The 25,341-nt window shown below is 42.7% G+C and overlaps 2 protein-coding genes across 5 annotated transcripts in view; one reads left to right on the top strand and one right to left on the bottom strand.

Moving 5' to 3' along the window:
• SCOC (short coiled-coil protein) overlaps positions 1 to 13,014 on the top strand; it is a 191,428-nt gene extending 178,414 nt beyond the window's left edge. For both annotated transcript variants that reach the window (XM_073572131.1, XM_073572132.1), the window contains exon 4: positions 6,150 to 13,014. In XM_073572131.1, the coding sequence (XP_073428232.1) occupies positions 6,150 to 6,292 (143 nt within the window). In that variant the 3' untranslated portion in view covers positions 6,293 to 13,014. The remainder of the gene's footprint in view (positions 1 to 6,149) is intronic.
• Positions 13,015 to 15,403: 2,389 nt separating this feature from the next.
• Positions 15,404 to 25,341, bottom strand: part of CLGN (calmegin) — a 175,453-nt gene continuing 165,515 nt past the window's right edge. For all 3 annotated transcript variants that reach the window (XM_073572135.1, XM_073572134.1, XM_073572133.1), the window contains one exon: positions 15,404 to 16,712. Coding sequence is in view for 2 of the 3 variants with exons in the window: in XM_073572134.1 (XP_073428235.1) it covers positions 16,635 to 16,712 (78 nt within the window). In the remaining variant the exon portion in view is untranslated. The remainder of the gene's footprint in view (positions 16,713 to 25,341) is intronic.

The raw sequence follows: 25,341 nt of genomic DNA on the forward strand, positions 1-25,341 counted from the left end.
AAAGATATCGTCCCTGTCCATGATTACTGGTCCACGCATCGGTGGTCAGGTGGACCTTGCTACTGACGCCGTTTAGTAGCGCATGTTTAATTTTTACCTCCACATGCTTTTGCAGGGCAGGGACGGCTTGCCTGCTGAAATAAAAGCGGCTGGGCACGTTGTATTGTGGGACTGCCAATGCCATGAAGTTACGGAAGGTGTCAGTCTCCACCAGCCTGAATGAGAGCATTTTAAGGGACAGTAGTTTTGCAATGCCAGCACTCAGAGCCTGTGCTCGGGGGTGGTTTGCCAAGTATGGGCGCCATTTCTCCCATGCCTGTGCTACCGATTGCTGTAGACTGGCCTGGGAGTGTGAGGATGACAGGGAACGTGGTGCTGTGGGTGGAATGACACTGTGTCTCTGTACAACAGTGCCAGAGGTTCTTCCATGGCGATCCTGTGAGGAAGCCGAACCAGCTGTGGGAGAGCTGGAGGAAGAGGCTACAACACGAGCTGAAAAAGTGGTAGGTGGCGCTGTCGGTTGGCCTAGGTCTTCATCTTTGTAACTCCACCACGTGCTTGGTCCGCACATGTTTCCACATATTTGTGGTATTGAGGTTGCTGACACTTTTCCCTTTTTTCACTTTCTGATTACACAGCTTGCATTTGACAAAGCAAATGTCATCTGCAACTGTGTCAAAAAAAGGACCAGGCACTGCAAGTCTTGGGAGCGCCCGTTTTGGGTTTTGAAAGAGGCATGCTCCTAATGGGTGCCGAAGTGGAGGCTACAGGCAACCGAGTCTGCCCCCTCCCTCTCCCTCCTTTTTTGGCCATTCGGGGAAACTTTTCCTCAGAGCTGCTCCCACCACCTTCCTGTACCTCACGCCATGATGGGTCAAGGACCTCATCATCTGGAAAAAGAATGTAAGGGCGCACTGCAAATACTTAATGAAATAATTAATGTCGGCGGTGCAAATGGTCACATGAAGAGTTAATGCAACAAAAAAGGAAAGAAGACCACATAAAAATGCACACCACCGATATATATATAATAATAACAGGAAAAGCTTTATTGACAACAATATAAATTTAAAAACATGTAAAAACAAAAAGGGAATACAATCCCCCTGTTAGTCCTGATCAATACAATAATGAATTGAGTCTCATGCATATATCATCAGCATAAATAAAGGAACAAAAAAAGGAAAACATCCACAATAAGGTGTATCCATATGATAGATGTAAATATATAATTACACCAAAGAGCACCTAATGGCGCACAGTCCTGATCAAATCGCCCTAATGCTGGAGACACGATAAAATAGCCTTCACGTGGAAAAATACCATGGATCACATGTCAATCATAGCTGAAGTGCCACATAGTCTAATAGAATATATAACATCCACAATACTTGAGATGAAGGTCCAGAAAAAATATATATAGACCAGCGCACATGTGCAAAAAATGGTTCAATCCCATAAAGATGAATAAATAAATAAAAGCACTGTATGCTGAGCTGCACACATAAAACCACTTAAATGAGTGGTAATAAAGTATAAAACAGGCAGATATTATTCAAGAAGCCATGATAATACCAAGTGAAAACCAGACTAATGTGGATCTGCATGAAAGACGCCACATAAATAAGTGGCAATGAGATATCAGGCAAAAAACGCTGTTGAAAAACAGCCAAGTATGCCCAGTGAATGGCAGCCCTCTCACGGTTAGAAGCAACAACTCTCATGTGAAACAGGTATAATGAAATGCATGAAAGGTCCATACCAAGGCAACAGTACAGACAGGACGGCAGAAGGGAGGAAACCCAAACTGTTATTATATATATCGGTGGTGTGCATTTTTATGTGGTCTTTTTTGTTGCAAGGACCTCATCATCTACACTACCCTCTTCAAGCGACTGCTTCTCCTGGGTAGTCTCGACAGCACAGTACGCACCAGATAGTGGCACCTGAGTTTCATCATCAGATGCGTACTGAGGTGTGCTGACCATAGGCACTGGCCCACCCGCCTCTTCAGATTCAGAGAGACAAAGCTTTTGCGCATCACTGCATACTACCTCTTCAAATTCTCAAATGCTGCTTAGCTGGCCCCCTTTTTCCAAGCTAACGATTCAGAGAACAGAAGTAGAGATGACTCCTGTCCAGGGCTCTCTGACTGCCTGGGCAATTTGGCAGGTGGTGAAGACACAGTTGGGTGCTTTTCAGTGCTCTGGACCTGAGAGGATCTGGAAGTAATTGAAGTCGATGCGTTAGCTGCCATCCATCCGACAACGGCTTCAATTTGTTCGTCCCGCAGCAGTGGGGTATGGCGAGCTCCTACAAAGCTGCGCATAAAGGACTGTTCCTTGGTAAAACTGGAGGATGCTGAGTCACTGGTGCCCACAGCAGGCACAGAATCCCCACGTCCTCTCCCTGCAGAAACTCCACGACCACGTGCCTTACTCCCTGCCTTCATCTTGGTAGACTGATAAAGATAGGCAGAAAAGTACTAAGGGCTTAGTGTGCTTATTCCTGAACAGCTGCTAACAGGTGTAAGAAACACTAATTTTATAAAGTGTGGACTAGACTTTAATATGCGCTAATGTGGCCTACACAACTGTAAAGTGGAGTGTTTCGTGAACTTTATTAACTTTTTTTTTTTTTTTCACAAAAAGACACTGGATGTGCCTAAAGATGTAAATCCGATAGTATCACAAACTTTTTGTAGCTATTACAATGCAGGAAGGTAACCTGCAATGCAATAGATGAGGCTCCAAAAAATAGGCTAATACTAATCTGGCTGGGGCTGCAGGGCACAAGCCAGCAGAAAGGCTCGTCTATCTACTCCTATATAGTGTTTGCAAATATTCTAGCTGAATACGGATGGAACACACTAATAGGAGGAATCAGGAAAACTGAGCTGCACTAATGCAAAAAAGGACAATGTATGAGGCAGTGACGCACGCTGAGCGGACTACAACCGGTGGTGGATGCAGAACACACTACAGCGTGAGCTGCACTCACACAGAGACTTCGCAGACAGCCGTGAACAGCGCTGCAAGGCAAAAGAAAGCTTCTCACACAGCGGTTGCTAAAGTAGCCTGGGTAAAGCACAATAAAGCAAATCGCTAGCGCAAACTGTCCCTCAGAGTCAGAACAGCAGCGTCCTGTCCCTAAGTAAATTCACAGCAGAGTGAACCCAAAATGGCGGTGGCGGCTTTTATAGTGTTATCATGACATCATTTCAGCAGCCAATCACAGCCATGCCATTAGTTAACATGCCTACATGCCTATCAGGATGTGCCCACACTTCTGAGGATTCCTCATTGGCTGAATAAAATCAAACTGGCTCATTGCATTATGGGAACTTCCGATTCCGGTATTCGATATTCTAAAAGTATCGGAACTCCGATACCACGAATATCGGCCGATACCCGATATTGCAGTATCGGAATGCTCAACACTACTTCTACAATGTCCATGTAATTATTTTATTTGGTGATATACATGTATACAGAACAAAAAAATTCTCTCAAAATGGTGCAGGTTCTGTCGGCGCCATTTTGCTAGAGGGAAAATAAAAATTGTCTCCACCAAAATGGCACCGGTGGCACCAACGTGGTAGCATCTATCAGCAATCCGATAGATGCTACTGCGCAGCCGCTGCTGGCACCATTTTGCTAGAGGAAAAAAACAAAATTGTCTCCACCAAAATAGATTCTACTGAGCAGGCGCCATTGGCACTATCAGATCGCCAATAGATGCTATTGCGTAGGTGTGGCCATTTAGAGAGAGAATTTTAATTTTTTTTTTTCTGAATACATGTATATCGCCAAATAAAATAATTAAATGCACATTATACATGCGATCATGCTACAGTGCCACCGCCTGCCTGCTGAATGTGAATTTTTTTTTTTTTTCAAAACATATTATAACTATCATAAGTCATACAGATGAATATCTAATCAGAGCACCACATAAAGATCCCCCACAGGCCGCCCCAGAGCACGAGCATATCATTAACTCAGAACTGAAAATAAAGATTAAACAACAACCACAAGAGAGATTTCATCATCCCAGGTATCATTGTAATCAGTATAACGGCGCCGACCTGACACTGTCTGTAGGTTACACAGCAAAATCCTGCTGACAGGATCCCTTTAAGGCCACGTACAAACATGTTTTTGTAAGCTAAAATCAAGAGTGGAACATTCAGAGGAGAAGAATAATAGAAACATGTCACCACTTTTGTATTTATCACCCACTCCTGGTTTTAGCTTACATGAAAAATACTGACCAAATGCTGAATGTGTGCACGTGGCCTTATATGTCTTTTACTGAGCTGCTATTAGCTTATTTAGGACTACAGACCACTTTAAAGGAGAGTTGCACGTTTATGTGATCATAAAAATGAGGTCAGAGAAGCTCTAAGAAAGGCTGGCTACAGATGAGCATGTGAAAAATCTTCTGAGTTTCATCCAGAAAACTCGGATGATTTTTTTCTAATTTTCAAAATTTAAAAACTGACCGTCACATCCAAGCATAAACATAGTGTGAACAGGTGCTTAACCTAGAGTCACCAACTCATATACATTCAAGCAAAAAAGGAAGCACACTGTAGCGTCATAACATGCAAATATGAAAAATGAATTGCATTACTGCATTAGAAATATGAAAAATTGAGAGTTTAGCGCATAAAATGGCCATTATATGTGTATCTGGAAGCCACGGTAAGGCATTTCTCGTTTTCCAGGACCCTAAACTAATGCCAATCCTCTAATCTAATTTTCATCTGTGTGCCTGTTTATAAGGTACTTGTGATGTAAATGTAGCATCCAAATGTGATCCATTTTTATACATCTACATTAATAAAATGTACATGTAGGTTTATAATAGAATTGTATAATTCGGATGCCACTTGGATGTTGTGTGTGGGACGCATCCATAGACTCATCTGTGACTTGGAAGAAAGTAGTGCATGCTGTGATTTTTCTTTACTTATGGACAGTTGGACTGGGAAAAAAATTGTTCATCTGAACAGCACAATTGAATATCATGGATCAGTGTGCTGTCCTTGTGCTACACAAAAAAAAAAAAAATCAGACAGCGCACGTCCGATTTATATTCTCGTCAACACGAGCCCAAAGAGAGGTAAAAGTTGCAAACTATCCATCAGAACCAACTGACTGATGGACCCTTGGTTAACTCATTCTGCAGCCAGCAGTAGCGAAACATAGAAGCTATAGAAGGCAACCAGTGCAAAGTTTTTAATGAAATCTGGATTTGGTCTAACATATGTGGTTTAACTAAACATAAAAATTGTTCTTGTATTTGTCCATATGCTTTAAATTTGTCTAACCAGTTGACAGATTCCCTTTAAAGGAGTTTTCCCACAAACAAAGTTAATTCTAATCAACATATTAATCAATGTGGTATGATCAGATCATGTCCCTGTATGGTCAGACAGACCATTACACAGTACACAGCAGGGGCACATTTATAAGAGGAACATTTTTTTATTTTTTCTTAGCATCCATTTGTGGAGCTTGCGGTATTTTTATTTCAATATCTTAATTAAAATGTACTTTGTTCGTGGGAAAACCCCTTTAAATTCTTAAAAGGTAGCTGCCTTCCTGCAAGATGGAGGCTTTTACGAGCTTAATCAAAGTACCCAATACAGTAATCGGCTGTATGTTGCAGGTCCACCTGGGAGAAACGTTAGATGGCCATTCATTAGTGGCCACTTGGACAGAAACATTAGTTTTTGTTGCCTCTGCTGCATGATTTCCGACTGCTAGACAGGCTGAATACATGTGGGGGTTGCCTGTTTGTTAGGGATTCCCACATGTATTCAGGCTGTCTAGCAGCCGCACATCATTCAGCTGAGGTGACAAAAAATAAATCTCCAAGCACGCCAAAATGCTTGGCGATCACCCGAACATGCTTGAGGAGACCCGAGCAACGAGTATACTCACTCATCACTAGTCCCTAGTTATCCTAAAGACACACTTAAAAATTGCTATTATTTTTTTTATGTATGGAATGCACATAAACACCTACTGTTTGGATCTTGCCAATAATTGCTCTATGTAAATGGGATTTAACTCTTGCGTTGCCTGATATAAATAGTCCTCATTATTCCGTATCTCCACAATTTTTTTGTATCTGAACAGATCTCTCCGCTCGGGTTGATGCTGTAAAAGAGGAAAACCTGAAGCTGAAGTCAGAAAACCAGGTTCTTGGACAGTACATTGAGAACCTCATGTCCGCGTCCAGTGTTTTCCAGACAACAGACACCAAGAGCAAGCGGAAGTAATTCCTGATTCTGCTGTGTTGTCCTAGTGTCCACTGGTTTTGTTTGTACCTGAATAGTGAATATGGGTCCAGTTAACAGAGCACATGCTTTCCCTTGGCTAGTAGTAAACCTATTGTACAAATGGTGACTGCACGGTTAACACTACATTAATACAATGGTAAAAAGCGTCATTCTGTAATAATACAATGTAAAGGACTACAGTACACACAGGAATAACGTCTTAGGACAGCTAATTTTTCCATTTCATTAATTACCCTTGTTATATACAGCAGAACGTGTTATACCAATGTTCCAGTATGAAAGACCCTCTATGTATGGCGACTGCATCAGTAAGGAAACAGTCAGCAGCAGAGTAGGGCTATACAATATTTTGCATGATCTCGTGTATGTTTAGTCTGGATTAAGTTATGTACTAGGCAAAGCAGTAACAACTGGTCAGGGCTTGCAGAATACATCTTGTGTCATCGTCATGGACATCCTCTGTCTCCTTGCTCTAATAAATGAAGATGGAGAGACCTGCACGTCCTTGCATCGTTATCACTGCCTTCTGGTTTCCCCACTCATAACTGCTGATTGTGGGGGCATGTCCGGCTTAAATAAGTTATCACCTATCCACAACATAGGTAATGAAGTCTGACCACTGAAACTTGCGTCAATCATCAGAATGGAGAACTTTTTTCTGGGTCTGCTGAACACTGCACTTGGCTTTTTTCCTCAGCCTCATAGAGAATGAATGGTCTGGCCTTCCAATGTGCTGCGTCATCTTGTAATTGCTAATAAAAATTCTCTGATCTTCCGATCAGTGCGGATCCCAGAGGTGGGATACCCTCCAATGAGCAAGTTATGATCTGTACTGTGGATAGGTGATAACTTGTCTTAACCGACAACCTCTTTAAGTGATGCAGAATGCATTATATGCTACAGGTGATGAAATGGTGATAACTGGATGCCCCTACTTACCACTTGCCTTGTATGAATCACGGCACGGAGTTTCCTAGCTATGAATACTTGGAATATGAAAAGTTTTACTCCCTCCTTGGTTTTCTGTTGCTTTTGCAGCATGTTTTATATATTCATTCTTCTGTTTCTTTGTGTAGCATTTTATTGTTGAAAAAGGCCCTCCCTGAGTTTTATCGGCTAAGTGGAAAGCTCTGTTACTGCTCTGAAGACTCTTGGCACATGGGCAAGTGACAAGAATTGGCTTATTTTTTATTACTGCCATATCGCATCATTTACTATCAATGTTACCAATGTTGATAAAGCTGCACCGAAATAAACATGGAGCACCCTCTTCAGTCAGTTCACTGTTGGTGATAAGATGCTGTCAATGCCTGACAGTAATATTCAGCTGGCGAGTGCAGGTGGTCTATAAGCTGGTTAATGGCTTCATGATCAGCAATACCTTTACTGATGATATTAGCCAGTCCATTCATAGTGTGATATGGAGCCTCTTGCACTTAATCTCATGTGTGTGTCATATGTGAATAATGATTGTATGGTCCAGAATAGTATTCTCCCCAGGATCTTCTTAGCTCCACTAATTTATTAATTTTTGTTTTGTCTGGCTGAGTGAATGTTTACTAGGTCACAAGTATGGTGTTAGAGTATTCTTGTCTAGTCAAGCCTTCTGGACTAGAAACACAGATCCACTAAAGTAGGGACTTGTACAGTTATGCTCAAAAGTTTGCATACCCCTGCAGAATTTTTTCCGAGAATATATCACCAAAACATTTACAGAAACTGGAAGCTTTTTGCCAAGAAGAGTGGGCAGCTTAACCATCTGAGAAAATAAAGAACCTCCTCCACAACTTCCACAAAAGACTTCAAGCTGTCATTGATGTTAACCCCTTCCTGACATGAGACGTACTATCCCGTCCATGGGACCCGGGCCCCTATGCCCATGGACGGGATAGTACGTCTACCGCGATCAGCGGCGCCCACGTGGTGAGCGCCGCTGATCGCGGCCGGGTGTCAGCTGATTATCACAGCTGACACCCGGCACAATGTGTCAGGGGCGGTCACGGACCGCCCCCGACACGTTAACCCCTTGCACACCGCGATCAAACATGATCGCGGTGTACCGGGGGTTAAAGGGAAGCATCGGCAGGGAGGGGGCTCCCTCCGTGCTTCCCTGAGCCCCCCACGGCAGCGCAATGTGAAGCGCTGCTGCGGGGGGGACTCCTTTCCTGCAGGCCCCCGAATCAGAGATGGCGACGGGGGCCTTCGGGGGCCTGCAGGAAGCTGGCTTCCTCAGTGCCTGCAAAGCGCAGGCATGAGGAAGCCTTCTGCAGTGCCTGTGACAGATTGCTGATCTGTCACAGTGATCTGTGATGTGACAGATCAGCGATCTGTCACAGGACAGTGATGTCCCACCTGGGACTATTTAATAAAGTAAAGAAAAAATTAAAAAAAGTGTTAAAATAAATTTAAAAAAATCGCCAAATAAATTAGAAAAAAAAAAAAATATTCCCCCCAAATCCATTTTTTAGAAATAAAAAAAAAAAAATAAAAGTACACATATTAGGTATCGCCGCGTCCGTAACGACCCGCCCTATAAAACTGTCCCATTAGTTAACCCCTTTAGCGAACCCCTTAAATAAAAATAAAAAAACGAAGCAAAAAATGATTTATCATACCGTCAAACAAAAAGTGTAATAACGCGCGATCAAAAAGACGCATATAAATATCCATGGTACCGCTGAAAACGTCATCTTGTCCCGCAAAAAACGAGCCGCCACACAGCATCATCAGCGAAAAAATAAAAAAGTTATAGCTCGCAGAATAAAGCGATGCAAAAATAATTATTTTTTATATAAAATAGTTTTCATTGCATAAAACCGACAAAACATAAAAAAACGACCTAAATAAGGTATCTCTGTAAGCGTACTGACCCAAAGAAGAATAAAACCGCTTTATCAATTTTATCGCACGCGGAACGGTGTAAACGCACCCCCCCCCCAAAAGAAATTCATGAAACACTGGTTTTTGTCTTTCTGCGACCCAAAAATCGGAATAAAAAGTGATCAAAAAATGTCACGTGCCCGAAAATGGTACCAATAAAAACGTCAACTCGCCCCGCAAAAAATAAGACCTCACATGACTCGGTGGGTCAAAATACGGAAAAATTATAGCTCTCAATATGTGGTGATGCAAAAACTATTTTTACAATAAAAAGCGTCTTTTAGCGTGTGACAGCTGCCAAACATAAAACCGCCATAAATAGTAAATCAAACCCCCTGTTATCACCCCCTTAGTTAGGGAAAAATAATAAAATAAAAAAAATGTATGTATTTCCATTTTTCTGTTAGGGCTGAGATTAGGGTTAGGGGTGTGTTGGGGTTCGGGTTGGAGTTAGAATTGGGGGCTTCCACTGTTTGGGCACATCAGGGGCTCTCCAAATGCAACATGGCGTCTGATCTCAATTCCAGCCAATTCTGAGTTGAAAAAGTCAAAGGGTGCTCCTTCCCTTCCAAGCTCTGCCATGTGCCCAAACAGTGTTTTACCCCCACATGTAGGGTATCAGCCTACTCAGGTCAAATTGCAAAACAATTTTTGGGGTCCAATCTCTCCTGTTACCCTTAGGAAAATAAAAAATTGGGGGCAAAAATATCATTTTTGTGGAAAATAATGATTTTTTTATTTTCACGTCCGAGCGTTATAAACTTCTGTGAAGCACTTGGGGGTTCAAAGTGCTCACCACACATCTAGATAAGTTCCGTGGGGGGCCTAGTGTCCAAAATGGGGTCACTTGTGGGGAGTTTCAATAGTTTAGGTACATCAGGGGCTCTCCAAACGCACATGACACCCGCAGACCATTCCATCAAAGTCTGCATTCCAAAATGTCACTGCTTCCCTTCCGAGCCCCGACGTGTGTCCATACAGTAGTTTTCTCCCACATATGGGGTGTCAGCGTACTCATGACAAATTGGACAACAACTTTTGGGGTCCAATTTCTCCTGTTACCCTTGGGAAAATAAAAAAATTGGGGACTAATTGATCATGTTTGTGGAAAAAATACGATTTTTTTATTTTCATGCCCGGGCATTATAAACTTCTGTGAAGCCCTTGGGGGTTCAAAGTGCTCACCACACATCTAGATAAGTTCCTTAGGGGGTCTCGTTTCCAAAATGGGGTCATTTGTGGGGGTTTCCACTGTTTAGGTACATTAGGGGCTCTCCAAAGGCAACATGACACCCGCAGACCATTCCATCAAAGTCTGCATTCCAAAACGTCACTACTTCCCTTCCGAGCCCTGACGTGTGTCCATACAGTAGTTTTCTCCCACATATGGGGTGTCAGCGTACTCATGACAAATTGGACAACAACTTTTGGGGTCCAATTTCTCCTGTTACCCTTGGGAAAATGAAAAAATTGGGGACTAATTGATCATGTTTGTGGAAAAAATACGATTTTTTTATTTTCATGCCCGGGCATTATAAACTTCTGTGAAGCCCTTGGGGGTTCAAAGTGCTCACCACACATCTAGATAAGTTCATTAGGGGGTCTCGTTTCCAAAATGGGGTCATTTGTGGGGGTTTCCACTGTTTAGGTACATTAGGGGCTCTCCAAAGGCAACATGACACCCGCAGACCATTCCATCAAAGTCTGCATTCCAAAACACCACTACTTCCCTTCCGAGCCCTGACGTGTGTCCATACAGTAGTTTTCTCCCACATATGGGGTGTCAGCGTACTCAGGACAAATTGGACAACAACTTTTGGGGTTCAATTTCTCCTGTTACCCTTGGGAAAATAAAAAAATTGGGGACTAATTGATCATGTTTGTGGAAAAAATACGATTTTTTTATTTTCACGCCCGAGCGTTATAAACTTCTGTGAAGCACTGGGGGGTTCAAAGTGCTCACCACACATCTAGATAAGTTCCTTGGGGGGTCTAGTTTACAAAATGGTGTCATTTGTGGGGGGTTTCCACTGTTTAGGTACATCAGGGGTTTTCCAATCGCGACATGGTGTCCGATCTCAATTCCAGCCAAAAACGTCAAATGGCGCTGCTTCCCTTCCGAGCTCTGCCATGCGCCCAAATAGTGGTTTACCCCCACATGTGGGGTATCAGCATACTCCGGACAAATTGCACAATAACTTTTAGGGTCCTGTTACCCTTGGGAAAATCAAAATTGGGGTGAAAAGATCATTTTTGTGGAAAAAATATGATTTTTTAATTGTACCGCTGTACGTTATAAACTTCTGTAAAGCCCTTGTGGGTTCAAAGTTCTCACCACATATCTAGATAAGTTCCTTGGGGGGTCTAGTTTCCAAAATGGGGTCACTTGTAGGGGGTTTCCACTGTTTAGGTACATCAGGGACTCTCCAAACGTGACATGGCGTCTGATCTGAATTCCAGCCAATTTTGCATTGAAAAAGTCAAACGGCGCTCCTTCCATTCTGAGCTCTGCCATGCGCCGAAACAGTCGCTCCCCCCCACATATCAGGTATCAGCGTACTCAGGACAAATTGCACAATAACTTTTGCAGTCCAATTTCTCCTGTTACCCTTGGTAAAATAAAAAAAATTGAACCTGAAGTATTTTTTTGTGAAAAAAGTTAGATGTTCATTTTTTTTTTTTTTAAATATTCAAAAAAATTCCTGAGACGCACCTAAAGGGTTAATAAACTTCTTGAATGTGGTTTTGAGCACCTTAAGGGGTGCAGTTTTTAGAATTGTGTCACTTTTGGGCATTTTCTATCATATAGACCCCTCAAAGTGACCTCAAATGTGATGTGGTCCTAAAAATAAAATGGTGTTGTAAAAATGAGAAATCGCTGGTCAACTTTTAACCCTTATAACTTCCTAACAAAAAAAAAATGTTGGTTCCAAAATTGTGCTGATGTAAAGTAAACATGTGGGAAATGTTACTTATTAAGTTTTTTGTGTGCTGTATCTCTGTGATTTAAGGGCATAAAAATTCAAAGTTGGAAAATTGTGAAATTTTCAAAATTTTTGCCAAATTTCCGTTTTTCCCACAAATAAACGCAAGTTATTTGAATGAAATTTTACCACTGACATGAAGTACAATATGTCACGAGAAAACATTGTCAGAATCACCGGGATCCATGGAAGCGTTCCAGAGTTATGACCTCATAAAGGTACAGTGGTCAGAATTGTAAAAATTGGCCAGGTCATGAACGTGCAAACCACCCTTGGGGGTGAAGGGGTTAAAGGGGGCTATACGCGGTATTAAGAAATGGGGTATGCGAACTTTTGTTCAGGGTCATTTGGATGTTTTGGGTTGTCATTATGACTTAAAAAGAAAACACAGTAGTTTGACAATAAATGGCTTAACCCAACCACTAACCATGAGTGGAGAAAAAGGTTTGGTGTTGTCATTCATATTCTCGGGGGGAAAAAAGACTAAGAAAGCAAAAAATTCTGCCAGGGTATGTAAACTTTTGAGTACAACTGTACGTTAAGACAGATCCATCCTCGCCTCTTTCCCATGTTCTGGCATTTTACATGTAATCGACTGCAGTGCATAATATGGCAGTGTATGTATCCAATACCTAGTAACAAAGTGAGCACTCCTTGATACCCAGGGCTGGGTTCCTGCAGTGCCAATCGCAGCTTAGCATTGTTTTCTGTAATGTGTATAGTGTCTCAGTGAGATCTAATAATATAAATCTTTACGTTTACATCCTTAGCCATTCTAATTTATTCTGAAATAAAAAAATGTTTCTGAAATAAAAAGTATTTTGCTGTTTTATGCCATTTCTTGGTAATGTCATCTTCCTTTTTGTGGAGAAGCTTGTATAAAAAAAACTAGTTTAAAGTCATTCAACAATGGATAGAGAATCTGCTTTTCTCAGAGCGTCGACTTCCAAGAGGTATCTCCTGTATGGATATGTTTCCTTCTCTCAAAGAAAAAGGTAGGAGGGTGTTCATTCTGCATGCACTTCTTGACAACACAAAAAAAAGCTTTGGATAAAAACATTAGTTCTGTTCTTACATCATAGCTGCACTGTGACCTAAAAATGTGTCTGTCCTAGAGATGGGAGAATTCTATTTGCAGGACTGCGGGTCCATAGGCCAGGTCAGTAATTCTGTGACCACTGCACAGGAGGCCTGCAAATCTCCTTTACCCCCCCTGCATTTCTGACTCTTCTTTTTGATTAGCTGGACTGGCACAGTGTCATTGTTGCAGAGACACGCACACAAAATGTTGCACCAGCGCGGCTAATCATACGAAGAGCTGGGAATACTGGGAGGTAAGGAGATTCACAGGTCTCCCATCCAGTAGTCACAGATTCCATTCCAATAGTCAGGTCAGTAGTCCTGCGAATCAATTCTCCCTTCTCGATTCTGTACTCTTAAAGGGAACCTGTCAGCAGATTGTGCACAGTAACCTAAACACAGTGTCAGGTTGGTGCCGTTATACTGATTAAAATATCTGGGTTGATGAAATTCATCTTGTGGTTGGTGTTTAATCTTTATTTTCAGCTAATGAGGTTCTCGTGCTTCAGGGTGGCCTGTGGAGGGGTTCTTTATGTGGTGCTCTGCTTAGGTATTCATACTCATGGCTTATGAAAGGTCTCAGGAAAAAAATCTCTCAAAATGGCACAGGCCACACCTGCGCAGTAGCATCTATCGGCGATCCGATAGATGCCACTGGCGCCATTTTGCTAGTTGAAAAAAAAAAAGGCTTTTCACCCTCACACAGGCCTCCCCAGAGCATGAGCAAATCATTAACTGAAAATAAAGATTAAACAACAATCACAAGACTGATTTCCTCACCCAAGGTATCATTTTATTCACTATAACTGCGCCAACCTGACACTGTAGGTTACGAAGCACAATCCTGCTGACAGGTTCCCCTTAAAGAGCACATTGTATGAACGCCCATACCACTATAGATCAGGTGTTAATTACAGCACCAGTATCCCTACAAGAGCACTCTTCCTCTGTGAGACTTCATAGGTTTCCACATTTCCTAACTGCTTATATACAAATTCAGTGTCTACCTTTTTACAAGGCTTGTGAAAATCAGTGCGATAAGGGCATTTGTACAGTACCCAATGTCTGTATCTTTAGTGGGAAAAGGCTCTAGACACTGTTTGTACACTGTCATCATGTTGACACCCAATATAGGGTGTAGGCAATGACAAAAAAAAAAACTTTAAAGGGAATCTGTCAGTATGACCCAAACACTTTATATGATCCACAGTGATGAGAGCGAGATTTCCCGAGCATGCTTGGGTGATCTCCGAGTATTTTGGGCGTGCTCGGAGACTGTTTGTTGCTGTAGCTGCATGATTTGCGGCTGCTAGACAGCCTGAATACATGTGGGAATTCCCTGTTTATTAGGGAATTCCCACGTGTATTCAGGCTGTCCAGCAGCTGCAAATCATGTATCTACGGTGACAGAAACTAAATCTCCAAGCACATCCAAATACTCGGGAGACCACCCAAGCATGCTTGGAAAATCTCGATGAGCGAGTATACTCGCTCATCACTAATGGTCATGTTGGTCTCTGAAAGATAATCTCATCTGTACCTTTACTGATGTAATCTTTTTCTTCAACTGAAATTGCTGTTTTAATTCATATACAAATGAGGCTGACAAGGGTATTCCCATCTCCAAGATCATATCCCAATATGTAGTAGGTGTAATCTTAGAAAATACTTCCAATTAGAAATATGGTGTAGTTCTCCTGATTTGCTATGTCACTTACACCATGTGCAGGACATTGCAGTAGCTTGGTTATCCATGGTTACGACCAGCCATATAGTGACAGGTAGTTGTTAGTGGTCGTAACCATGGATCTCTAAGCCACTGCAATGCCCTGCACAAATTAGCACAGGTCCAGCGTCTGCTTTTACTATCATGACCACTTGAAAGTGTAGTAATGCAAAGCAGCCTTTCAATAAGTGTTTAAATATTTGGAAGGGGTGTTTGTCATATTCATAGTTGCTATTCCCCTTTGTCGTTCTTATGCCAAGACTGCAGCAAGCCAGGCACCAATTCCCTACATAAGTGTCGCTATGAGCAAAATTTACTAATTGTGTCATGCAATAATTGACGGTGCAATCATCAAGATAGGTTATTAAGAATCAACGATAGCTTTATCGCGCAAACTAAATTGGAAAATAACCCACCAAATATATGAAATATTTATTTGAAGTAACAATGGAAATTTATTTTTATTAAACTTTGACAACTGTTTAGTTCAACACTCATCTATAAAAGTTTAGGGATAAAAATGTACATCAGGTTCCTTAGATATAAAGTAGAATATCTTAAGCATCAACATGTAAAACTACACTGTACAAATCAGACAGCTATGGCAGGCTCACGTAACCATTTGTTGGGAAGTAGAATTGCAAAAAATACTCTGTTAATAATTCAGCTTAACAAATGTCTAAAGGGTAAAATTTTAACTCAGACATGTTCCTGGGACAGTAGAAACTGTATTTGATGTTGGACCCCAAACTATGCATATATACATTCTATTATTTTGATGATCCAGCAGTGCTTTAGGGTATGTGCACACGTAGTGAAATTGCTGAGTTTCCGGCTCTGCAGAAAAGCAGCAGATTCTGTTGCGCTGTACAGTACCTTTATTTTCAATGGAAAAAAAAAACGCAGTGCACATGCTGCAAATTTTTCCGCGCGGTTTTGCTGCGGTTTACAATCCACAGCATGTCAATTGTTTGGTGCAGAAACGCTGCAGTTTTACTCCTCATCCATTATGAGGTGTAAAACCGCAGATAAACTGCAGGACTTTTGTCCTGCGGATTTACCTGCGGTTTTCTCTCCAAAATCCGCACGCCCAAAAAACTACGTGTGCACATAGCCTTATAGTTATCAACGACGAACAACCTGTTATTGTAACGTCTTTAACATCCTGAGAAATGTTTAATCTGGAAGAGATTGCTATAATGAGCTCTTCCTTCAATCGCCAACTGAAGTGTTTTTGTTGCCATAAATTAGCTCTTGGTGTGGAGCAACTTAACGAACTTGGCATCGCCCCATGGGCTCTTGTGTTACTAAAGTTCAGTGTGGAGCAATATCTGTGCAACAGATCTAATGAGATGAGTGTAATAAAGTTAATTTCTCTTACCATAAGGGGGCACATAGAGCTGCTGGTGACCCCTAGTTGCCAATGTTTAGATCTGTTTTGGAATTAATAAGATATGAGTATAGGGAATTGAGATATGCTCAGCCTAATAGTGGAAAACCTGGATGCATGGGAAATGTTTAGATTTGATAAAGTCTTGCACCAAGAGGTTAAAGATGATTCCATGTCAGTGTATCATGTCCAGCAGCAGGCTGATACAAACTGGTGGGCAAGCCAGCTCTCTAGAACAGTCCTATAAATGTGCTGGAATTGTTAATCTTTCCGTACTTGTCTTTTACGGAGGGACTTCAAGTTATCGCCACCATCTGTGCCTTCGTCTGCCTCTTTCATCTGTTGAGAAACAATAGAAGTGTTTCAGCTTGGTAAGCAGGTGAAAAGTGATTGACTGAGGCCATGTTCACACGTTCAGTATTTGATCACAGTATGTGTAAACTAAAATCAGGAGTCGAACGATCAGAAGGAAAGTATAATAAAAACACGTCAGCACGTCTACATTTCTCACCTACTCCTGGTTTTGGCTTACAAATACTGATGTCAAAACACGATGTGTGAACGTGGTCTTACAATGCAGAGGTTAGCCTCTGCTCCATGGACATGTGTCCTATACATTATATACACACACACACACTCGCAGAAGAACTTAATTCAGTTCTCTCTCCTACTCTCCTCTTTACCCCTCTCTCCCCTCATGATAGGGCCAATAACTTTTACTATGGAAATTTGGGAAACCTGCATGAAAAAATTTCCATGGAACAATTCCTCATGACTTCATTTATATTTAACCCTAAATTGCATGAATGCTTAAAGTTAAGTTTCTTGCTTTGCTGATATAGTTGATATTCACTCTAGGGACCTTTTAATACAGTACAACCTTGTTTTAACATACCTTTGAATTAGCTTCATCTAAAATTAGACACTATGCATTCCTTACTACTTTCTTCACTCGTGGTTTCTCTTCTCACTCTCCAAAGAGCTAGGCAGGGAATGAGTCTCAACTAAGGCCTCATCAGATAGCTATCAGATCTGCTTATATCTTCCCCAGAAGATTATCAGAAAGACTCATACATGAGCAAATGATAAAGCTTCTTGGCCCTCTTCTATTTATCAAGCTATAGAAAATCTATCTGGAAAATCAATATAAGCTACTTAAGTTTAGGCAGAAGGGAGGGTGAATGGTAGCAAAACAGAACAGCCCCCATCACACAGTAAAGTTACATATTCAAGATATGAAGTATGGGATATCTCAGTCATATTAATAACACTCTCCAGTGCTTTGAAGCAGTTTTTGAATCTTTGGAATATATGGAATATACAGCTCTGGCAAAAACTGAGACCACTGCACAGTTGTATAAAAATCAGCTTCTCTACATGTCTGAGCCATTCCATTCCAGTGTCAGTTGAATTCCAACCATAGTACACCTCATTCTACTTAATGTTCTTCTGATTAGGTGATCATCTAAACCAAATTTTATTTATCGAAGGAAAGTATAAAAAACCCTGCTGTGGTGTTCACAATCCTCTTGCAATAGGACAAGCTGGATGGCAAAACAAGTGCTAGTAAAATCCAAAAAGTAATCGGAATGAAAAAATAACTTTTATCAATGCCAAACGAGTTGAAAAGAAAAGTCTTGAGTGAGGAAAAGAAGGGCTCAATTCTGGCTTTACTAGCAGAGGGACACAGTGAGCGTCATGTTGTATCCATCCTTAAAATTTCTAAGACGGCAGTCCATTACAACAACGTCAAGCAACAGACATTATGGACAACAAAACTACAGACCGGCAGAGGACAAAATCAACTCTCCACTGACCAGGATGACCATCATCTTATTCGAATGTCACTCAGCAACCGCAGGATGACATCAAGTGACCTACAAAAGGAATGGCAAATGGCAGCTTGGGTGAAGTGCACGGCAAGAACAGTTCGTAACAGGCTTCTAGAGGCAGGACTCAAGTCGTAATGCTAGAAAAAAGCCTTTCATCAATGAGAAGCAAAGGAGAGCCAGGCTGAAGTTTGCCAAAGACCATAAGGATTGGACCATAGAGGACTGGAGTAAGGTAATCTCTGATGAGTCTAAATTTCAGCTTTGCCCAACATCTGGTCATCTAATAGGAGACCTGGAGAGTCGTACAAGCCACAGTGTCTTGCACCCACTGTGAAATTTAGTGGAGGATCGGTGATGATCTGGGGATGACTTCAGCAAGGCTGGAATTGGGCAGGTTAATCTTTGCGAAGGACGTATGAATCAAGCCGCATACAAGGTTATCCTGGAAAAACAGTTGATTCCTTCTGCTCAGGCAATGTTCCCCAACTCTGAGGACTGTTTTTTCCAGCAGGACAATGCGCCATGCCACACAGCTAGGTCAGTCAATGAGTGGATGAAGGACCACTACATCAAATCCCTGTCATGGCCAGCCCAATCTCCAGACCTGAACCCCATTGAAAACCTCTGTAATGTAATCAAGAGGAAGATGGATCGTCACCAGCAATCAAAGAAGAATTGCTTACATTTTTGTACCAGGAGTGGCATAAAGTCACCCAAAAGCAGTGTGAAAGACTGGTGGAAAGCATGCCAAGACGCATGAAAGATGTGATTAAAAATCATGGTTTATTCCACAAAATATTGATTTTTGAACTCTTCTGGAGTTAAAACATTAGTATTGTATCTAAATGATTATGAACTTTCTTAGCATTTTTTTAGGTCTGCAAGCACTGCATTTTTTTTGTTATTTTGACCATTTCTCATTTTCGGAAAATAAATACAAAATTTAGCGCTTGGAAATTCGAAGACATATCAGTAGTTTATAGAATAAAAGAGCAATTTACATTTTACTCAAACACATACATATAAAGAGAAAAATCAGACAAACTGAAAATTTTGCAGGGGTCTCTTAATTTTTGCCAGAGATTTATATTTGGCACAAAGATTGTGAATATATGGTCCTGATGTGTAGTGTTAAAAGGCTTTTTTGAACTCCTTTCTCTCCTCTCCCTTATGTGTTGATGTTATATAATATATAAATATATATATATTCAGAAGACAGCAATGATAATAGATGTGGCAGTGAACTTTCTGTCCAGAAAAGCTCAATGCTGGGAACAGCTAAACTCCTGCGCAGAACCCTCAAACTCTCAGACCTCTGGTAGAGGACCCAAGAATGAGGAAGGACAGAAAAGACCACCCCTATTGAGGAGGGAGAAGGACGTATACATATCTTAATACAAACTGAACGCTTCATTGTCATGTCATGTCCACACATTGACTGTTGCTACCTTATGCTTTGTATTTCTACTCTAACTTTATTAAAAATTGAATAAATACTCAGATATTTATAAAAAGCCATCTCCAGAATCTGCCCTTTTTATCCATGTGTAGAAAGCAAAAACTCTTTAATTATTGCCTTGATTCAATGTCATCTTGATTACTGTAACCCATCACTAATCAGCCATTAACTCACCATGATCTAAAGCGTTTAGAATGTCTCAGCCAAGCTCATTTTTCTTTCCAGACACCAAACTGATGCTTCCACCCTGTGCCAGTCAGTGCAATTGTTGACCATTCACATCCAGAAGCACAGCCCTATATCTTCTCCCTCATTAGTTTATCCACACCCCACCTGGGTTCTTCAAGTAATCTAAGGGTATGTGCTCTTGACATCTTTTTCAGTCTGCTGAAACAGTTGAATTTTTTAAGATGAGGATGTTTCAGGAAACACCAGGTTTTTTTTTTCATGAATCCTTTTTGGTGTTTTGTTTTGTTTTTTAAGTCATTTCCTAAATGTTTTTTTGACAACCGTGATTTTTGGGGGCGTTTTTTTTTTTTTTTTTTAATAATCTTAAAGGGACTCTGTCACCACATTTCACCTATCTACACTATTAATATGGACATACAGGTTATAGACTGCTGAAAACAGTCCTCCCTGTGTGTCTCATACGAGATGTCTTGTTGTTGAGAAATCATCTTTTATCACTATGTAAATTACCTCTTCCAGGCTCTTGGATAGATGTTGCCTGGAAGATAACTCTTCAGAGGGTGTTTTAAATATAAGGGAGAATTACCAGTGTGATATGTAATGGCCACTCTCTGCTCTCCTGATCTCACTGCAGAGCTGTGTGTGATTATAAGGCTGGAGTCACATTAACCGACGCAAAATACGGTCCGTATTTTCCATGCGTAACACGGATGAATGACCCCTAAATAGTGCTCCGTATGTCATCCGTAAGCAAGGTGGGGTCGCGTATTTAGCGCATGTCAGCATCCGTATGTAATCCCTATGGCATCCGTATGGCGAGATTTTCTCGCAGGCTTGCAAAATGGACATTTAATGGTTTTGAGGCCTGTTACTATTTAAATCATTAGCCTGCACCCTATTTATTGGCTCTGGAACAGGTGGCTGCCTCCATTCTGTCCATTTGTGACCTTGCCTTGACTAGGTGTGTTGGTGTTGTATGTGTAACATGGCAGACAGTCTGAGTTTCAACAAAACTGAGCAGGTTCTCTTCAACTGCCTTTTGTCACGCCGCTTTGGTCACCCATACCCAGTGATAGTGGATCCGCGGAGGAGGAGACGCATGTGGGTCCATCCACTTTTGAGGCAACGACTCACAAGAGGTCATTTTCACCTCCTCTATTCTTCTCTGCGGGAGCATCTGGAAAAATTTTACCAGTAATGTCGCATGAGCCCTGCAACATTTGATCTACTCTTGGAGACAGTGCGCCCTGGGATAACCTTTCAGGACACAAGGATGCGCAAAGCTATATCTGCAGAGGAGCGACTTCTACTCACATTACGGTATGTACTACACAACCACATTCTCTATGTTCATGATGTGTTGGCCAAAGTGTGTATTTTTTTATTTTTGGACTAAGTTTAATGCCCTCATCTTATTCCAGATATATTTAAACTTACAGACCAGAATGTTATGTGTAATATGTACTGAATATCAGTCATTGTGCGACCAAATATATGTGTGTTAGTAGATATGAATCACTAACAACTTTGGTATGTATGTACCTGGTGTTTTGTTAATTTGTGCAGTCTAAAATGTTCCATTTCTGTTGTTCTTCAGCTTCCTGTCCACTGGCCTGTCTTATGTCGCCCTCCAACCATGAGTTTCTCATTGGAAGATCTACCATTTCTTGCATAGTCAGGTCGACATGTAGTCAAATATGGTCAAGACTCCATCAACTCGTCATGCCCCAGCCCAGGATGGAAGACTGGTTGAGGATATCAAGGGACTTTGAGGAGGAATGCCAGTTTCCTAATTGTATTGGGGCCCTTGATGGCAAACATATCTGGGTGCATAAGCCGCCGAACTCTGGCTCCCAATTCTTCAATTATAAACAATACTTTTCTGTTGTATTGTTGGCTCTGGCCGACCCTCAATACAAGTTTATAATTGTTGACATTGGGGCCTATGGAAGGACGGGTGACTCTAGAGTTTTCAATACTTCAATTATGGGTCGGCGGCTACGCACCAACCAGTTGGATCTACCACCACCACGCCAGCTACCAGGCTCCACTGAAGAATCAGTCCCTTATGTCCTTGTGGCAGATGAGGTGTTTCAGTTAACGCGCAATGTCATGAGGCCATATCCCCGGCGCAACCTTGACCACAGGCACAGAATTTTTAACTTGCGCCTATCACGTGCTAGGCGACTGTTGGAGTGTTCCTTTGGCATTCTTTGTGCCAAATGGCGGGTCCTCCAGTCTGCCATTCAGCTGAGTGAACAAAATGTGAATGAAGTTATAAAAGCATGTGTCGTTCTTCATAACTTCACCAGGATACATGATTGCTCCTCCTCTGCTGGTGTTGTGCGTGGATCGGACAATGTGCGTAAGGCGAGACCACCTATCAACACTCAACGCAGACCGCTCTCTGGGCTCAAAGTACGTGATATTTTCACAAATTACTTTGTCACCTGAGGGGGAAACTTCTTGGGAAGAGCATATATATTTAAACCCCTTATGATTCTATGACTGTTTAATTGCATTGGTAAGCGTATGTTAGTATGCCGACACCTTTTTTTATAATTAAGACAGAAAGGTAAAATGTAGTAGACAAATGTTTACTTTTGCCTTATTTTTTTTTTGTTTTGAAAAACATATTCTTGCCGTATGATAAATATGGCAATGGGCCAAATTGGCCTTTGTGCAGATGAGAAAGTTGGGAACAAAAAACGTTTTCTGACAAATAAAACCACAAAACCATTAGGCAATACCAAAATGGCAACATTATAAAATTTGGTAGGTGGGGGGAGGAGAAGGCGGAAGACCAGCCTGTGTTTGCTGCTGGCTACTTTGCCCAACTTGGCCATCGCCCTGTGTGGGGGCATACTGTTGCCCATGATGTGGATAGTGTACTGCCTCCTGTGATTGTGGTTGGTACTGGGCAGACTGATACTGGAGAGGGGCCTCTTGTTGGGGCTGGTAGGCCCGGGCTCATACCCACCAAAATAGCCATTAGCCATGTCGTCCCCAACCAGGTTGGGACCAGCTTCCAACACTGGGTGGCAACAAGTAGCCATATTGGTGAGGTTGGCTAGAGCCAGACGTATGTGGCTGGTGTTGGAAAGGTTGGGTGGGGGGAGGAAGGGGGTGAGGTGTAGGCCCACGTATTTGAGGATCCTCAGAGCCTGCTTGAGCAAGCATGTGTGTGGGGTGTCTAAGGCGCATCAGATTCCTGGAGGAAAGCTGCCACCTCTCTAGATATTCAAATAACTCATATGGGGTATGACGACATATGCACCTCCATGACGCCTCCTTTCTTGCCCGATTGTCATAATTGGCATCACGTTGGTCCCAGATTTCCGGCCGCTCCTGCACTAATACAATGACCATCTCCACATTGAGGAAATATGGCGCCATGATGCTGCAGGACTCTGTGGAGGCGTACTTCCTGGATGTCTGGAGTGTTTTTTGAGCTAATTAGCATGTCTAAGCTTCCTGATGATGGATTGGCCCATTTCCTGTCACCTGCCAAAAGACCTGCGTGTTTCTCGCAAGTCACACGTGTGGGCCGTGTGTAATCCGTATTTTTTGTGCACCCATAGACGTGCATTGGCGTACTACGGGCGTAGTACGCTGACAATGGCAGCATGCTGCAATTGGCACGGACCGTAGAATACGGGCGAGAAATATACGGCTGTTGGGAGCTGCCTCATAGAGAATCATTTGTCCGTGTGTAATGCGTGCTTTTAACGCCTCTCACTCGTCCGTATTCCTCTCTAGTGTGACCCCGGCCTTACTGACACATCTACAGGTTCCTCTCAGCTTCCATCTGACAGTCAGACAGGGCTGCAATATTGTTGCAATACAGCAGAGCTCTTAGGCTAGTTTCACACTAGCGTTTTTTGCGCTGCGTTTGGAGCGCACATCAAACACATACAAAAAACCCTTACAAACGGTTGTAAACGCAGCGTGTTTTTGGAACATAATCGTGTGCTGAAAGCCAAAAAAATGCAGCGATTATATGCGTTTGTAAGCGTTTTGCATGCGTTTGCGTGATTATTGCGCATAATGTCACAAAATCATTGACCAATATACTCCAACAATTGGACAGCAGTGGGCGTGTGTTATTGGAATTCCTCTAGACCCAGTTTACAGCTATTCTTCCCAGTTGCTAGCAGTTTTTGATGAAGACATGGATCTGCGCTGGAAGAGCTTTCACTTCAACTTGGATCTGGACATTAAGATGGCTCAAGTTTACGCAGTTGCTTGCCATGAACAAAGAGAGAGAGACAGCGAAGACGGCGGCGTTTGTGGATTCTTCCTATTGTTGAACTCCGGGAGAACCGTGGAGCGTACCACACCCTCTACAGCGAGCTACAGGCAAACCCAGATAAATTTACGGATTACACACGGATGTCCCAACAAAGCTTCATGTATTTACTTGGTCGTGTACAAGATGTCATCTGTAGACAGGACACAGCTCCGTCGTGCGATTCCTCCCGAGGAACGGCTCCTGGTCACATTACGGCAGGGGTCCCCAACCGCCGGTCCGCGGCCCAGCACCGGGCCGTTGCAATGCCCTTGCCAGTCCGCGGACACAAGGGGAGCCGGGGGGCGGTGCAGCAGCTGATACTCACCCTGCATCCCGCGGTGGCTTCATCCAGCGGCGGCTTCATCCAGCGCTGAGCGGTCACGTGCTACCGCTCATTTAAGGTCATGAATATGGACGCCACTCATCTCCCATAGGCGTGGCGTCCATATTCATGGACCTTAATGAGCGGTAGCACGTGACCGCTCCGCACAGGAAGGAGCTGAAGCGCCGCAAGATGCAGGGACGTGCAGCGATGGGAAGGAAGTTCAGCGACGTGAGGGTAAGTATGATGGGGAGGATGGGGGAGCCGAGCGGAGCCATAAATATAAGGGAGAGAGAGTGGGAGCGGAGCCATATACACAGGGGAGGGAGAATGGGAGCGGAGCCATGTATACAAGGGAGGGAGAGTGGGAGCGGAGCCATATACACAGGGGAGGGAGAATGGGAGCGGAGCCATATACACAGGGGAGGGAGAGTGGGAGCGGAGCCATATACACAGGGGAGGGAGAGTGGGAGCGGAGCCATATACACAGGGGAGGGAGAATGGGAGCGGAGCCATATACACAGGGGAGGGAGAGTGGGAGCGGAGACATATACACAGGGGAGGGAGAGTGGGAGCGGAGCCATATACACAGGGGAGGGAGAGTGGGAGCGGATCCATATACACAGGGGAGGGAGAATGGGAGCGGAGCCATATACACAGGGGAGGGAGAATGGGAGCGGAGCCATATATACAAGGGAGGGAGAATGGGAGCGGAGCCATATATACAAGGGAGGGAGAATGGGAGCGGAGCCATATATACAAGGGAGGGAGAGTGGGAGCGGAGCCATATACACAGGGGAGGGAGTGTGGGAGCGGATCCATATACACAGGGGAGGGAGAATGGGAGCGGAGCCATATACACAGGGGAGGGAGAA

This window comes from Dendrobates tinctorius, unplaced genomic scaffold (genome assembly GCF_039654945.1).
Source record: "Dendrobates tinctorius isolate UK_male_01 unplaced genomic scaffold, ASM3965494v1 ptg000030l, whole genome shotgun sequence".
Taxonomy (NCBI): domain Eukaryota; kingdom Metazoa; phylum Chordata; class Amphibia; order Anura; family Dendrobatidae; genus Dendrobates; species Dendrobates tinctorius.